The sequence below is a fragment of the Sapajus apella genome, unplaced genomic scaffold (genome assembly GCF_009761245.1).
Source record: "Sapajus apella isolate SASKATOON/1434 unplaced genomic scaffold, GSC_monkey_1.0 scaffold187, whole genome shotgun sequence".
In the NCBI taxonomy this organism is placed as follows: domain Eukaryota; kingdom Metazoa; phylum Chordata; class Mammalia; order Primates; family Cebidae; genus Sapajus; species Sapajus apella.
Window position 1 is genome coordinate 105,284 of NW_022437127.1, and position 17,267 is coordinate 122,550.

Below are 17,267 nucleotides of genomic sequence, written 5' to 3' on the forward strand. Positions count from 1 at the left end.
CGGTGCTCGGTGCCTGGAGGAGCGGCGCGGCTTTCCACCCGGCCTCAGGTGCGCCAGCGCGTTTTCTGGGCAGCATCTGTGTGCCTGGCGACCTGAGAGGCGGGACCCTCATAGGGAAGAAGAAAACGGACTTCCAGCTCCAGGCAGAAGGAAGCAGTGGTCGTTGCTCCCGGCGCGGTGGCTCACGCCTGTAATCAAACACTTTGGGAGGCCGAGGCAGGCGGATGACGATGTCAGGAGATCAAGACCATCCTGGCCAACATGGTGAAACCCCGTCTCTACTAAAAATACAAAAATTAGCTGGGCGTGGTGGCGCGGGCCTGCAGTCCCAGCTACTCAGGAGGCTGAGACAGGAGAATCGCTTGAACCCGGGAGGCGGTGGTTGCAGTGAGCCGAGATCGCGCCATTGCACTCCAGTCCAGCCTGGCTACAGAGCAAGACTCCGTCTCAAAACAGAAAAGTTGTTCTATGGGGAGCGACAAGGAAGGAACTGTCAGCCCGACTGGGGTCGCAGGGAAGAATTCAAGATGGAGTGTTTAGGAGATAGCCTTGACAAATTAGTAAAATGTTAGTCTTAGGAGAAGAACTAAAAGACTCTCCTAGGCTAAGAAACAGCATACACAGTGAAAAACCTCAGAAGAGAGAAAATTCAGGAAGAGAGCAACACCGAAAACATCAGAAGGAACACTAAAGGTATAAAAAGGGCAAAGACAGCCCTAGGGTTGGGAGGTATCCAGGTTTTTTATGACAATTACTGAAATCTCTAAGGAATTTACAAATTCTTACTTTGTATTATAGTTATTTGTATGTCTCATTCCCTACTAGAAATGTTTATTCCTCTGTGTTATAGAGACTAGCAGCGTTGGCATCATCTGGGAGCCTGTTAGAAATACAGAATCTGAGGCCCCAGGGTTCAGAATGTGCATTTTAACAAGATCACATTAACGTGTGTGAGAAGCACTGATTTGACAGCTGGCAGAGAGAAGATCCAGATTTGATTCCTTTTCATATACAGAGTGGACTTTTCATAAGCATTTGTGGAATGAAGGATACAGGAATACTGTTTACTGTAATACATTTCTAACAAGATATGTCCCTTAGGCTTAAACACGCCCAATGATGGGAAACCCCAAGTTACATAGGCCAGCCTTTCTGAGTGAGCAGCTCTATTTGTTGAAAAGTTCATTTTTATATTATGAAGTTGACAGCCCACTTAAGTCCAACAAATTCACTACTTCCCCATTTTTTGTTCTGCCTCTTATAAACTCATTCTTTGGCTCATAGACCAAAGACAGTTTACAGAAAAAAAAAGGTACAGTTTTACTGCAACTTAGTCCCAAAATCTTTCCTGTGTGAGTACATCATTTTTGGTTCCACCTACCTTTCTCCCTCTGCCCTTCAGTTCCTTACCGTAGGACACTGAAGCAAGGCCCTTGAAGGTATAATACATTAAACCTTGACTTGTATAGTATTCAGTTCTCTGACCCCAAGGTGGTTTCACCATGCCAAATAATATGTCCTTGGTGTGTATTTCCTTGCAGTAGTCAAATCAGATTAGCGGAAACTAAGTATGTTAGCCAATGGAACACTTAAGGAGAGAAATAAACTGTTTTTCACAGCTAAATGGAAGTGACTTTTGGATTATCTGCTTTGGAAGATTATCCATGACACTGTTCTGCTCTGCTCTGCCCTAACAGCATTTGTAAGTCAGTCAACAGTTAATAATAAAAGTCAGCTCTGAATATCGCATGTTTTAGACACAACAAATATAATGTGACACTGTAGGAAGAATTAATTCTTCTCCTTAGTCCCAAATTCCTTTTTTTTCCTTACATTCAGGAATGAGTAGGTAAAGATACAAGATCCACTTAACCAGTATCAGTATAATTGTTCCCTTTAGATTTATTGCCGTCACCCCAATGCTCTCCTTTCTTTCTAGAGGGACGGAAAAGAAGGAGGTAATAGGAAAAGTAATTGATGGGGGTTGTCCTGATGTTACCATATCTAGAATGTCATTGCCACTGGTCTCCTCAGATCAACCATTCTGCCTGATAAACAGAAAAATATCATGGGCAGCCTCACATGCAATCTTTTAATGACACTGCTAAAGAGATCCCACTTCCTCTGAGAGGTGAGGATGTGAGAATGGGGCAAGAGTATATTGATTTTACAGAACAGGATGACAGGTTAAATTGGGCATCTGGAGGCTTATATTCCCATCTCCACTCATCAAGTTTCATCCTCCATTTATTACCAAGGATAGGTATAACATCTGATCTTGATGGCTACTGTTTCAAAAAACAATCAGATCTACTTTATAAAGTTGACATTCACTTAATCATGCAGCATAGTAACTCCCACTCCTCAGTATACATCCAAGCAAGTTCACACAAAAACCTGTAAACACATATATGTCTTTATTCATATAATAGAAAAAACAGAAACCCTAAAATGGAAAAAACATTAATGTCCATCACCTGAGGATATGGTCTGGCTCTGTGTCCCCACCCAAATCTCATCTCAAATTGTAATGCCCCGAGTTGAAGGAGGGACCTATAACCCCCACATGTCAAGGGAGGGAAGTGATTGATCACGGGCCAGTTTCCCCCATGCTGTTCTTGTGATAGTGTGTGAATTCTCACCAGAGCTGATGGTTTTAAAAATGTTCAGCAGTTCCTCCTTCATTCACACACTCTCACTATCTCTTTTCTGCTGCCATGTAAGAAGTGCTTGCTTCCCCTTCGACCATAACTGTGACTTTCTGAAGGCCTCCCCAGCTATGCAGAACTATAAGTCAATTAAACCTCTTTTCTTTATAAGTTACCTAGTCTCAGATATGTCTTTATAGCTGTGTGAAAACAGACTAATACACCTGATGAATCAATAATTACAATGTAGCATAGCTATCAATGGAACACTACTCAGTAATAAAAAGGAATAACTTTATATATACAATAATATTGATGAATCTCAAATGCATTATGGGAAGCAAAAGAAGTCAGGCTCCACTTACATGACTTTCTGGAAAAAGAAAGACTATATGGTAGTACAGATCAGTGTTTGCCAGAAACTGTAGATAAGGGGTCGGGAGTGACTGACTACAACGGAGAATGAAGAAATTTTGAAGGGGAGGTATGGAACAGATCTGTATCTTGATTGTAGTACAGTGATTGATTAAAAAGTTAGTTTTTATTGTATGAAAATTATTCCTGGCCGGGCGCGGTGGCTCAAGCCTGTAATCCCAGCACTTTGGGAGGCCGAGGCGGGTGGATCACGAGGTCAAGAGATCGAGACCATCCTGGTCATCATGGTGAAACCCTGTCTCTACTAAAAATACAAAAAATTAGCTGGGCATGGTGGCGCGTGCCTGTAATCCCAGCTACTCAGGAGGCTGAGGCAGGAGAATTGCCTGAACCCGGGAGGCGGAGGTTGCGGTGAGCCGAGATTGCACCATTGCACTCCAGCCTGGGTAACAAGAGTGAAACTCCGTCTCAAAAAAAAAAAAAAAGAAATAAATAAAATTATTCCTAAGTTTAAAAAAAAATATTATTAATAAAATCAGCTTTAGCAAAAGATACAAGTTTATACACAAGAGACTACTCAACCACTGAGTAAAATAATTATTTTTAAAACAAATACCATTGATTTTAATCTTTTCATAGTTTTTATATAGGCAGAGAAATAGTAGCGATGCTCCCCTAAAGGAAGATAGAGCCAGTTCAAAGGTACAGAATTTTCCCCAAATCATACTGTAATTTTTCCTTTCAAATTGCAAAGGATAAGAATACAGTATATATATTTTTGTAATCAGCTTTAAAATAATTAGGAAAATGATAGAATCTTTTAATATAATTACAAGATATGGTAAATTGATGAATATTATTAGACATTCATCAGTAACAAGAGCTTTGTATCTTAAGTTGAGTTCAGTTTCCTATTCACATCTTTTAGCTTGGTTGAACTAAAAAATTATTAATCAATGATTTTTTTTGTAACCTTATATAAATATATACAATGAGAGAATCAATTAATTTAGAATTATATGCTCATAATTTAAAAAAGAAACTGGCATAGTTATTGCTGATAACTAGGAATTATTTTATCAAAGTACTGTTAATTCAACAAATTTACATGCTAAAAGACAAGTTTATATGTTAAAAGAAAGAAATTAAAAGACAGCAAGAGACATTCAATTTGCTTTTGATCTGCAGATTTAAAAATACTAGGTCCATTTTAATAGATGATAAATCTCCAGTATCACAAGGATTAGGGAAAGCAAAATACCTGGGAAGTAATATCAGTTTTCATTTCTCTAATTCTCAAAAGGCATTCCACAGGTAAATTCGGTGAAATGGCAGGCAATTGTTGAAATGCTTAAATAATTAAGAAGAAGTTGTAGTTCTCACATTTCTGGTTCTCTTACATGTGTTTATATTAGGAAAGATAATACACTCTAATGTTTTTCTCTAACGTTTTTCTTTTCAGTTGTTCAAATTTATCCTGTTGTTAAGTAATAGGCAGCAACACAAATACAAACATACAACAGCTATTTTATGAACATCACCTGAGTTCAGTGTGCCTGACAGCTGACACTTAGTTAATTTCTCCATGTAAAAAGAACAGAACGAAACTTCCACAGATGAGAAAATAGAATGATCAGCAGCACTGGGATGTAAACCCAAGTCCCTGCTTTCCATTTTGTTTGCTCTGTTTTTCAGAACTACACTTTATAAGATGAGAAAAACTGGTATAAGCAGAATGTTGTCAATTCTGATTTAATACATAAATGACTTGTTCGAATACTTATTACTTAGACTGCATGTAAGGGAGGAGAAAGGGGAGAAAATTAGAGTGGGGGAAGATGAATCAAATCACATTTGTAGACCATACTGCAACAGTTGGAAGCTACTTATTATATTTCCTAAGATAAAGTCTTGTTGGATCCTCATATGGGAACAAAGAGATTAAAAATGGTAGGACAGCTAATTTAAAATCCCAAATTTCTCAACCAACTTGATCTCATTGGCAGATGGTAGATGATGAATGACTATGAGCCTGGGAAGTTGAAAGTAATTTATTTATTCAGAAAATAAAGACCATGTATCAAGCACACTAGTGAAGAGCAAGTGAAACAAAATGTCTTAAGATCTATATTTCTTATCTTTGCATACAACTACATATTATAAGACCATTATTTCTCTTATCTCTCAGGAAACATTGAGTTACAATATGAAAAAAAAGTGGGCTAAAAGAAAATCAAATCCTGTCAGAAGAAGAGTTACATGGGGTAAGCAATTTTATACAGATGCCGACTTACTCTCCCTACCATAACATTTGATAAACAGCAAACATTTATTAAGCACCTAACAAATGTCAAGAACTGTGCTAAGGACATATGAAGACGACTAAGAGTACCTGAGCTCACAGTCTAGGGATTACCAGAAGAAAGACTGATGGATCATGAGTGGACGGGAGATGAATTAATACAAATGAACAATAGGTTTCATTGTAGGAAAAAGGAAAGTGAATTAATGCTTTTGAAAGAGACAGAAAAGTAGATTTCTGGGCAATGTGAAACTGGGAGTCAGTCTTGTCAGATTCTGAAGGCATCTCTAGATCAAGCTTCCCAATGAAAAATGGGGCAGTGACAATAGGACAATTAGAAATAAGCTATAATTATAGCAAAGAAGGCAAAAGCCAGCATAAACTTGCCTATTGTCATTGTTGAAGTCATAGAACTACTCTTTTCAACTGCTCTTGTCATCAGAGGCTTCCTGATTCGATCTTCTGTGGTTAGGATAGCTTTTCGAGCCCCATCCCACTTTCCAGGGCCCTGTAGACGATAGTGGATTGGAGTGCAGGGTCCCAGTAATAAGTGTAATGCCAGCTTGGGGTCAGTGAAGGCCAGAGCCAGCAGATTGGGCCTGACTCCCACCAAATCAGCAAGCTCTTCCATGGCATCTATGTAGTCTACCTGAATGGTATGGCGTTGGCTCTCCACATACCTAAAGTAGAGAAGACAGAAATCAGGGCCTGTCAATAATTCAATCAGTCAATCAATCAATGACTGTCTTCTGAGTGCCTGCTATTGGCTCAATATCAGACTAGGAGCTGTGGAATATAGAGAAGAAAGAAAACATTTGTCACTGTCCTTCAGGATCTTCGGATCTACAAAGGAGGTAAGACAGATCAACATGAAGCAGAGACTTCTGAGTGGTTTCAGACTGCTAAATAGAAATGTGGAGATGGGATAGTTAAAAGAGGGCTGTAATTGTTTGGTTCTTGAAGGGTGTGAAAGATACAAATAAGATGAGGGAAGTTATATAGCACATCCAGATACAAAGAACTCTGATGTTATGAGAGAGAAAATCCACCACAAAAATTCTCAAATATGGCATCCTCAATTATTTCCATCGGGTAGTGATGGCAGGTCTACAGGGTAGGACTTCCCACAGCCAGTGTTAATTTGGAATCCTGAAAGGATGATGGAGGGTGACTTATTCCACAAGAGGAAGTAGCCCTACAAATGCAGACAAACGAAATGATTACACCAAGTGCAGATTTAAAGATTTAAAAGGACTTATTGGGGGAAAATGTGGTTGGTTAACAGTGATATCTGTGTGGTGCAGTGGGATTTGGTGAGCTAATGAGTGACTTTCCCTTTTTACTTTCTGTAATGAAAAGAAGGAACGTAGGACAGAGAGGAAGAGAAAAGCCAAGTCAAGCTAATTGAAATTAAAGAATCCAAGAATAGGGACAGGAAAAAAAGGATAGAAAATAAATTGGAGGTAGAACTGGTGAGATGGAATTTCAGAGGACCTGATAGAGGGTCAAGTAGGAATGTATTGAAAGGGAACTAGATTTAGTAGAGAAAAAGTAAAGCAGTAAAGAATTTGAGAGCTTTCCCTTATGAACATCATGTTGGCTCAAGGGTTTGTAGGCATGTATTTATTTATCTTGTAATAGTAGGTCACGAGCTATAGCATGAGGTTGAATGTGGTGGCTGACACCTGTAATCCTAGCGCTTTGGGAGGCCCAGGCAGGTGGATCACTTTGAGCTCAGGAGTTCAAGATCAGTCTGGGCAACATGGCGAAACCCCATCTCTACAGAAAACACCAAAATTAGCCAGGCATTGTTGGTGTGTGCCTGTAGTCCCAGCCACTCGGGAGGCTGAGGAAGGAGAATTGCTTGATCCCGGGAAGTGGAGGCTGCAGTGAGCCGAGATCGTGCCACTTTACTTTAGCCTGGGTAACAGATTGAGACCCCATCTCAAAAAGAAAAACAAAAAACTATAGTATTAATGAAAGTTTCACAAAAGAGGTTTACTAGCTCCTGCCTTGATTATGCAGGTTAAATAAACCCATAAAACAATGTACACACATAGTTGGCCTTTAATAAAGGTTATATTATATCCATGATCAGAAGGTGATCAGACAAAAATAAGTCAAAGGAAAGCGATGAGGAAAGTTATAAAAATAAGATCATTTAGTGCCCAAAAAGGAAGTACTCCAAGAAGGAAGAAATGTTTAAAAGCATCAAACTCAGTAGTGAGAGGAAGGAAAATGAAGATGGTCACAGATGACCTTGAAGAGAGCAGTTTCAGGAGTAAGGATGGAAGTTAATAATGCAGAAGGCTTAGGAGGGAGCAAAAGGTGAGAATTTAGAAAATTTAGCGGAGAAGTTTGGCAGTGAAAGGAAGGAGGAAAATAGGCGAGCACCTGGAATTGATAACGGAATTAAATAAAAACTTACCTTCCACTGTGGGAGGCCGAGGCGGGTGGATCACGAGGTCAAGAGATCGAGACCATCCTGGTCAACATGGTGAAACCCCGTCTCTACTAAAAATACAAAAAATTAGCTGGGCATGGTGGCGCGTGCCTGTAATCCCAGCGACTCAGGAGGCTGAGGCAGGAGAATTGCCTGAACCCGGGAGGCGGAGGTTGCGGTGAGCCGAGATCGCGCCATTGCACTCCAGCCTGGGTAGCAAGAGGGAAACTCCGTCTCAAAAAAAAATAAAAAAATCAGAAATCCTTACCTTCTCCTCCTCCCAGACAAGGGAGAGGTATGCTAGTATAATCAGCTGAAGATAGCCACCTCTTTAGGCCTGGAACAATTGTGCCTCTCACTTTTCCACAGAAATTTATACTTACTATCAATTTCCACTTTGTCCAAATAAAAAACACCCAGCAGTTGAGCTTAACTTCTGAAATTCAGACTGCTAAATGATTGTGTTCACCAAACACTAAGCAGCTAGCTGTTACCATGTTCCTAGGTCACAAGGACTATGCATACCATGAGCCACTGTGACTTGAGTGTGCTGTCGCACGAACGTAGCCCGCAAAGCAGCCCCTGCAGACTTGTAAATCTACCTACAGATTTGTGATTCATTCATAGCTGCCTCTCATTCATTCACCATCACTTCCTTCCTCTGGCAACTCCACTAGCACTTCAGGTAATCCTCACAAAAATAATACACCTGATTGTCTTTCCATATGCTTTTCCTATGTGACTTTTTTTTTTTTTTTTTTTTTTTTTTGAGACGGAGTTTCTCTCATGTTACCCAGGCTGCAGTGCAATGGCGCAATCTCGGCTCACCGCAACCTCCGCCTCCTGGGTTCAGGCAATTCTCCTGCCTCAGCCTCCTGAGTAGCTGGGATTACAGGCATGCGCCACCATGCCCAGCTAATTTTTTGTAGTTTTAGTAGAGACGAGGTTTCACCATGATGACCAGGATGGTCTCGATCTCTTGACCTCGTGATCCACCGGCCTCGGCCTCCCAAAGTGCTGGGATTACAGGCTTGAGCCACCACGCCCGGCCGTGACTTTTTTTTTAAGGCATTAAGCACAGGATTTTAAACACCTAAAACTTTTCTCTCCCTTCTCATCCATATTCAGACTACTAGTGCTATTTCGCCATTCTATCATCACAAACTATTTTTCAGTTTTTCTTCAAGATAGAATCTAACACCTTAAGCTAAAATGAAGAAGTTAAATAAATTACAATATTTCTCTTATTAAAAAATAAGTAGAAATAGTAACCATATATCTTCCTGGGACATTTTCTTACCTTTTTTCAATTTCCTCTTGAGCTTTAGATATTTCTGCCATCATTTCACTCTGTGAGGGCAATGTTTTTAGCCCTAAAGATAAAAATTAAAATTTTAACTGTAAAATTACCTCAGTAGGAACAATAATCCTATAATCCTATAAACAATTACTATGCTATGGGGAATTCAGAGAAATACAGGATAGTTTCCTGTACTCAAAGAGGTTATAGTCCACTTGAACACCTTACTCTACCGCCACCACAGTATATTATTAACATCTATCTGTAGCTTACTGTACTTACTCTGCTTTGGAAGAGATTTCCCCTACTCTGACTTCCAACCAATACTTGCCTCCTCCTTAATGTACTCTTTCAATTGGGAAAAAAATATATAGACATGAGAAAATGGCCTTAAAAGTATATGGAAAATCAGTTACAAAGTTAAAGGGCAGGGGAGTGGGGAAACACACCTGTACCTGTATTCTTGATAACAAAGGGGCCTTATGTCACAGAAAGAGAAGGAAGTAAAAATAAAATCTTTTTTTTTTTGACACAGAGTCACATTCTGTCACCCAGGTAGTGCAATAGTGTGATCTCGGCTCACTGCAACCTCCACCTTCCGGGTTCAGGTGATTCTTCTGCCTTAGCCTCCTGAGTACTTGGGACTACAGGCACAGACCACCACACCTGGCTAAATTTTTTTTGTAATTTTAGTAGAGGCAGGGTTTCACCGTATTGGTCAGGCTGGTCTTGAACTCCTGACCTCAGGTGATCCACCCGTCTCAGCCTCCCAAAGTGCTGGGATTACAGGTGTGAGTCACCATACCTGGCCAAAATAAAATCTTAATCACATTTTATGCCTAAAGTCCTGTGGAAGTTAAACGTCACCTTCTAAACTTGTTTCTTTGATAAGAGTAGGGGTTAAAGCCAAGAGGAATTCATAATACCTAATCTTGACTGATAAACTTAAGTACAATGCACAAACAGTTCCAGTAGCAGGAATTATACACCAAGGACAGGGCTAGACAAAGGCTGAATATAAGTCAGTATGGATAATGCTAAGCTTAAACAATTAGTTGTATTCCCCTATAACTAGGACTATGCCATGTAGAAGATTTTGGCCACATCCAGTCCTAAGGTTGACTGGAATTATATTCTATATTTCATAAAATTCTGGAATGTAGAATTTCAGAATTGTAATATATTTTACCTGATACGAGCGTTCTTTCTACAAGTACTCTAACCTGGTGGCTATCTCATTCCTCCTTAAACATCTCTGGTGATGGGTATCTACAATAATTATATCTGAGGTGATGACAGAATTATTTGACTGCTCTAGCTGCTGGAACCTTATTATTTTTTATAGACCCCAAGATCTGACTCTTTGCCTTTGTACCGTTGGACCACGTTCTGCCTTCTGGAGCCACAGAGTTTGATCTTAATACATGACGGCTCTTGAAACATTTGGAAACAATTATCATAACTCCTTTAAGTCTTCTCATTATCAGGCCAAACAGTTCAAGTTTCCCATATAATGGGTTTTACATTCTCTGCCATCTTGGTTGCCCTTCCCTGAGCATACTCTAATAACTCTCCTGGTATATCCCTCTTAAAATATGGAACTCGGAAGTTCAACACTCTGAAATAGGCTTCTGTGGTTTTCCATGTGTTTTTACATTTTAGCCATGGGAATTATTACTTATCTTCATAAATCAATCAGGAAATACTGAAATGCTCCATTTAAGATTAATCATAGGTCTCTTCAAAGAAATGCATTTTAAAGTTAATTTCCAAATTACTTCTCTAAAACCACAAGTTTTATTTCTTTTTCTAATCAGCTTTCTCAGGTTGAACACAGGTTTTACTTCTATGAGCTAGAAACGTGAAGGAGGAGTTCTATTTCATGATTGTGATTCCAATCCCAATTCATAAAAGAAAGAAAAAAACCCAAAAAACCCATCTATTTATTTCTCTATCTGTCTATATATAGATAGATAATGATGTATATACATCTTAGTCTAGATCTCATGGGGTGAAAAAATGTAAAAAAATTAAAAAATTTTTTAAAGATGTACACATCTTTTTACCTGCATACCTTGTGGTACAGTTATGTCTTAATTCATAAATTTTGTTTTTGTAGTGTTTCTTTGTTTAGACACATTAGCTTTAGCATATTTCTTATCTCCCTCCATGTCTTGCTCCCCATCTTAGATTCCCAATTCAAATGAATGGCCTCAACACCTGAACAGATTTTCTGTCTCTCTTCTCCAACATGCTTCTGTCACACCAAATTCTTCAGATTTGCCTATGAAATTTCATTTAAGTCTGGCTCCTCCAATTCCTTTAGATTGTCATTACCTTAGTTTAAAGCCCTCATGATGTCTTATTGAGACTTTTACAACAGGCTCTTACTGATCTATTTCCCATTTCACTCCCCTCTAACATATCTTCTAAACTGCAAACATGATTTGACTCCTCTTCCAGTTAACATCCTTCAGTGGGTATCTACCATGTATATGAAATGCAAACTTCTTGATATTGCCTGTGAATATCTCTAGCTTCATTTTCCTTCATTCCTGTAACACTTTATTTACCAGCATTTTTAACTACTTGCAGTTCCCAGAACCCTATTTGTTCTGTCACTTTTCTCTAACTTTGCGTAAATAGTAGTGATTATTTCCCTTCCATGGCCAAGATTTCCTTGTCCTTTTAGTAAATTCCTATGTAGTTGTAGGGAAAATTGGGTACTTATTGCCCATTGCTCCCATGGCAGCTCTTTTGCATTGTTACTGGAGCACTTGCTTAGGATATAGTTAAATATCTGCTGAATGAACAAATCATTAAGTGTCTGTTTACTTGTCTGTCTTTAATATGGTTTGGCTGTGTCCTCGCCCAAATCTTATCTTGAGTTGTAGTTCCCACAATCCCCACGTGTCATGGGAAGGACCTGGGGGAGGTGATTTAATCACGAGGTGGTTACCCTCATGCTGCTCATGCTGTTCCCGTGATACTGAATTCTCACGAGATCTGATGGTTTTATAGGGGTCTTCCCCCTTTACTCCATACTCATTCTGTCTCCTGCAGCCCTGTGAAGAGGTGCCTTCTACCCTGATTGTAAGTTTCCTGAGGCCTCCAAGCCATGCAGAACTGTGAGTCAATTAAACCTCTATCCTTTATAAACTACTCAGCCTCAGGCAGTTCTTTCTAGCAGCATGAGAACAGACTAATACAGTCTTCCTTGCTTGACTCTGCATTCTAGAAAGATGGGGATTTTCTGTTTGGTTGTATTTGCATCTCTATCACCTAGCAGAGGGCCTGGTACATACCAAGAGGTCAGTATATATTATCTCAACAATGTTGAAGAACTGTGAGGAAGATCTTCTAATGGATCCAAGACAAGGTGGGGAAGAGAGCCTGAACTATAGTTCTGTGGTGGCAAGCCTTCAGTCTGCTGTCAGCCTAATGCAGGTTGTATCTGTGTAATCCTGACTTGCCCCTCCACATTTCAGTGTATAGCTAATGTTATGAGAGAAGAGATCTGGCTGCCATTCCACAATTCCAGTCCAGTCCAGGCTTTTAACATAACTCAAAATTGGCTAACGTAGCCCATAAGCTGAGATCCTCAAATAAGAAGTTTCTACAAGAGAATTTAGAACTTCACTTACCTCAAGGCTAAGCTGGTATTTATTAGAATAGAGATTTATTAGATAGCTCTTATGTGCTAGGCACTTGTCTAGGTTTGCAATACAAAGGCAAATAAACATGCATCCTTTACATAAAGGGCTATCACTATACTACTAAGGGAGGGAAGAAATACACATAGACCTTTTCTATACAAATAAAGGGTAAAGGGAGGGCATACCAAGAAGAATGGACAGTGGAAGCAAAAGCACAGGGTACAAGGGTACCTGCTGTGTTTGCTGCTTAGTGGGTACATCATCCAGGGCATCTGGAGTATTGTAGGAAGTATGGTAAAGACAAGTGAAAGATTGGGCCTGAAATTGGAGGCTGTATCCAATTTGTGGAGGAACTTGAATGCCATGCTATGACATACTGCCTTCTTGTGATCCAGAGAGCTGGTGTAACTTGATGTGGTTTTCAAGGAAAGAAAGTTGCTGAGTGAAAATAAAACACTTGGAAGAGCTGCAAAAGAGGCAAAGAAAAAAGAAACTGTGTTTCATTTCAGTCAAGGCAAGGAAGCAAATTCAGTGTTCCAGAAAAGAGAGGAGTGTTTTCTTCACAAGAGAACTATAATTCCAGACACAGAGGAAGAAGGAAAATAGGGTTTGGTAGGGGACAGACAAGGAAGGAGGCAGGCTTTCTTGTGCAGACATGAAAAAATGGGAAAAACCGGCTAACCCAAAGGGTTTAAAATTGGCATCACGAAGGGAGAATTCAGGGAAGAGAAAGGTAAGAATGTGGGAGGCAGACAGATTGGCCATGGACAGAATAAAAAACCAGGGTTCCTGTTGGAAGTCTGGGAGAGTTATAGAATTCTGAAGATTTCCTCCTTTCAGGTATTAGAAAAAAGCTGGAGGAATTAGCAGTAGGCTTCTGCTAGCATAGGAAGCTGGGTTTTTTTGTACATTTTCCCTAGGATCCCCTAATCTCATAGCCATAATGCTTGCAAATACTCCTCTCTATTTCCGCTCAATAATTCACTTGGTCCTGAAAAAGAGTCCCAGTTGCTTAAAGTAGTAAGATGCTGTAGCCTGTTTTAATGAAGTGTTCTCCCTTCATTTAATTGACCCAATTGAAAGGTCACTTTAATATGACTAGAATTAGGCCAACCTAATGGGCTATTTGCATTTGACTACTTGCATAGTGCTCTCAGGTAGTACATAATCTGTTGGATAGGACTGGGAGTGATAGAAATTTGGAGAAATTTAGAAAGGTTGTTGAACCATCAACTTTAACACCATTGCTTCTTTTTTTCTCTGCTACCATGAAGATTTTCACTAGGGAAAACAAAAAAAAAAGCTGTAATTCCAACAGGAACACTGAATAGTTTTAATTGATTGCTAGTAACAATAGCAAAATTTGTTACAACAACCAAAGAATCAGTGAATTTCTTCTTTGGAAGGACCCTTAAACACTGTCTTGTTTCTCTCTATTCTGGGACCTGAATTTACTTCATACCCCTTCTGCCCCCAGCCCAATGAGCACCCAGTCATTTGTCGTCCTTTTCCTATTCTGCTTAGAATTTCAGAAGCTGCCAGTCTCATCATGAAATGGCACAGGCTGATAGGAAAAAGGTTTTAGATTTGTTCTTAATGATAAGCTGATGTGCAGCCCTCAAGATTTCACTCCTTGATTCTGGTTTGACCCTTGGAAGCTATACTGAGTAAATCCAATCCTTCTTCCATGGACCATTCCTTCAGATATTTGAAGGGAATTCTCATAGCTCTCCTGAAGTTTATCTTCTCCAAGCTAAATCCCTCTCCAGCTTTTTCAGTTGTATTTCAGATGGCATGTTTTCAAATCCCTTAAACCATTTTTCTTTCTCCTTATTTAATGCGCTCCAGCTTCACTTTAAAAATGTATCATTAGGTGTGGTCTGGCCAGTCTAGAGAACAATTGTAATGTTAAGCAATGGTGTTAAAGTTGATGGTTCAAAAAAATTATAGTTTTTAATGATGCTAGATTTAATTATTTCTTTGGAAGCTATATCATTCTACTGACTCATATTAAACCTACTCCGCCTTTTTTTTTTTTCATGTACTCCCAGCCAAAACTGAAAGAGGGAAAATAAAGGGAAACAGTTAGAATTTGGGAGGTTGACTACCCTACATTATAAACTAGTCTCCAACCAGGTCTTAATTTTTGGCTTAAATCAAGTCATACCATTTCTATATTTTATTGTATCTATAATGAAAGAAGATAAAACTATTTTACTTCACAAATATATGCCAGTTGCCTAAAATCTAGATGAGTAAATTCTAATTTGGAGTGCACATTGGAATCACTGGGGAACATTTTTCTCAAAGATTTTATAACTGCCCCACCCCAGACTTGCTAAATAAGCATCAACAAGGATGGTGTCAAAGCATGCATAGCTTGGAAAACTTTCCCAGGTATGATGTATGTCCATGGTTATAAATTGCTACTTTAGATTCAGTCAAAAATAGATTTCTCTGTACCAACTTTGTGCTAGGCACTGCTGTAATCATACATGCTGTCTGTAGCTATTTAAAAACAAGTACCTAAACAGAGGTAAACATAGCACCAAGTAATTAAGTAGTCTATTTGCATGGTCACTTACCTTTAAATACCTGAGTGGCCCAGCGTCCTTGGAGCTCTGAAATGGGCATAATGGCTCCTAAGGGCTGAATCAAGCCTATGAATGCAAGAGTTGGCCTCTCCAGGTTGGGAGGGAAGACCTTTTTATACAAGGATATCTTGTTTTTGACTACTTTGACAGAATCTTCCAGAAAAGGAAAGGCAAAGGTATAGCCTGTCGCAAAGATGACAGCATCAATGTCATCCTCCCTGGAGCCATCCTCAAATATGGCAGCTGTCTCTGTGAATTCCTTCACGTTTCCTTTCACTTTCACCAGGCCAGAGATGATACGATTTGGCAGGTCATCATTTACGGTTGGATGCTGACTCAGAGCTCTGTGAGTGGTGGTAAAGATCAAGTGAAGGAGAAATGAGAGAGAGAAATCAGTACCATGTAAGTAAAATTTTGCTTTGGTGGAGGTAAACAATATGCCAATAATCTTCACCTTGGTCAATGCATGAAGTTTGGGAAAGGTCTCATTTACACTAGCTTGGCACAGATCAAGATCAGAGCTGAAGCTGGACCCTGGATGGCACTGAAAGGGAGAGTGTTGGAGGTGTGAAGGAAGAAGAGGCTTGTCTGAGGAGTGCATGTATGATTTCTCAAGTTACAGTAATGTTCTGTACATGATATGATAAGGCCACAGGCCAATAGTTTCTATACTCATATCAAGAAGCCTGACAGAAGTAAACTGTCAACATTCTGTTCAGTCTCATTTCCAGTTTCAAAGGCTCAAGAGGTAGGTTTAGGCCACTATTTTCCAAAATGTATAACAAATTATGTGTTATGTAGCAATTGACACTTTATAAGTTGCTTTTACATGCATTAACTTATTTGACTCTCTCAAAACTCTATGAAGGAAGTAGAATAGGTGTCATCCAGGTTTTATAAATGAGGAAATTGAGGTCTAGAAAAGTTACATGACTTGTCCAATGTTACACAGCCTAGGATTTTAGAATTTATCTCAAAGTTGTTTTCAATGAATTATCTTGGGGGTATTTTCGGCCTGTTACTGTTTCCTAGGGACAGCACAGGACACAGTTACTGGAAACACTGGGTTGGTGCAAAAGTAATTGCTTTTTTTGACGAAGCCTTGCTCTGTCACCAGGCTGGAATGCAGTGGCGTAATCTCCACTCACTGCAATCTCTGCCTTCCAAGTTCAAGCGATTCTCCTGCCTCAGCCTCCTGGGTAGCTGGGACTACAGGAGTGTACCTACCACCATACCCAGCTAATTTTTGTGTTTTTAGTAGAGACAGGGTTTCATCATGTTGGCCAGGATGGTTTTGATCTCTTGACCTCGTGATCCACCCACCTCGGAATCCCAGAGTTCTGGGATTACAGACGTGAGCCACTGCGCCTGGCCTCCCACTACTTTCTTTTAATAATAATAAAGGTGGTTTCCAGTGTCATGGATCTTTCTAAAAAGCCGTCTTTTTTTCTTTTTTCTTTTTTTTTTTTTTGAAAAAGACCTACTCCTGGCTGGGCGCGGTGGCTCACGCCTGTAATCCCAGCACTTTGGGAGGCCAAGGCGGGTGGATCACGAGGTCAAGAGATCGAGACCATCCTGGTCATCATGGTGAAACCCCGTCTCTACTAAAAATACAAAAAATTAGCTGGGCATGGTGGCGCGTGCCTGTAATCCCAGCTACTCGGGAGGCTGAAGCAAGAGAATTGCCTGAACCCAGGAGGCGGAGGTTGCGGTGAGCCGAGATCGCACCATTGCACTCCAGCCTGGGCAACAAGAGTAAAACTCCGTCTCAAAAAAAAAAAAAAAAAAAAAAAAAGAAAGAAAAAGACCTACTCCTTTTCACCTTATCTATACCACCTTATACAGGTGATCAAATTTAGCATCGTTACTGTGGGATAAACTGACATCATGTGGCTTTGCTGTGACTCACTGAGATCAACATCACCTGTGTAGTCTATGTGTCAAAAACA

At 39.8% G+C, this 17,267-nt stretch overlaps 1 protein-coding gene and 1 long non-coding RNA gene across 4 annotated transcripts in view; both read right to left on the reverse strand.

Annotated features, from left to right (window-relative positions):
• Window positions 1–5,139: 5,139 nt before the first annotated feature.
• FMO5 (flavin containing dimethylaniline monoxygenase 5) overlaps window positions 5,140–17,267 on the reverse strand; it is a 35,168-nt gene continuing 23,040 nt past the window's right edge. For all 3 annotated transcript variants that reach the window (XM_032268875.1, XM_032268877.1, XM_032268876.1), the window contains 3 exons: window positions 15,310–15,662; window positions 9,069–9,141; window positions 5,140–6,005 (listed from right to left, as the gene is read on the reverse strand). In XM_032268875.1, the coding sequence (XP_032124766.1) occupies window positions 5,660–6,005; window positions 9,069–9,141; window positions 15,310–15,662 (772 nt within the window). In that variant the 3' untranslated portion in view covers window positions 5,140–5,659. The remainder of the gene's footprint in view (window positions 6,006–9,068; window positions 9,142–15,309; window positions 15,663–17,267) is intronic.
• On the reverse strand, window positions 7,230–9,061 carry LOC116543376. Its single transcript, XR_004265558.1, has 3 exons — window positions 8,825–9,061; window positions 8,037–8,510; window positions 7,230–7,753 (listed from the first exon to the last, which is right to left on the reverse strand). It is a non-coding gene; the product is annotated as an uncharacterized LOC116543376 (long non-coding RNA).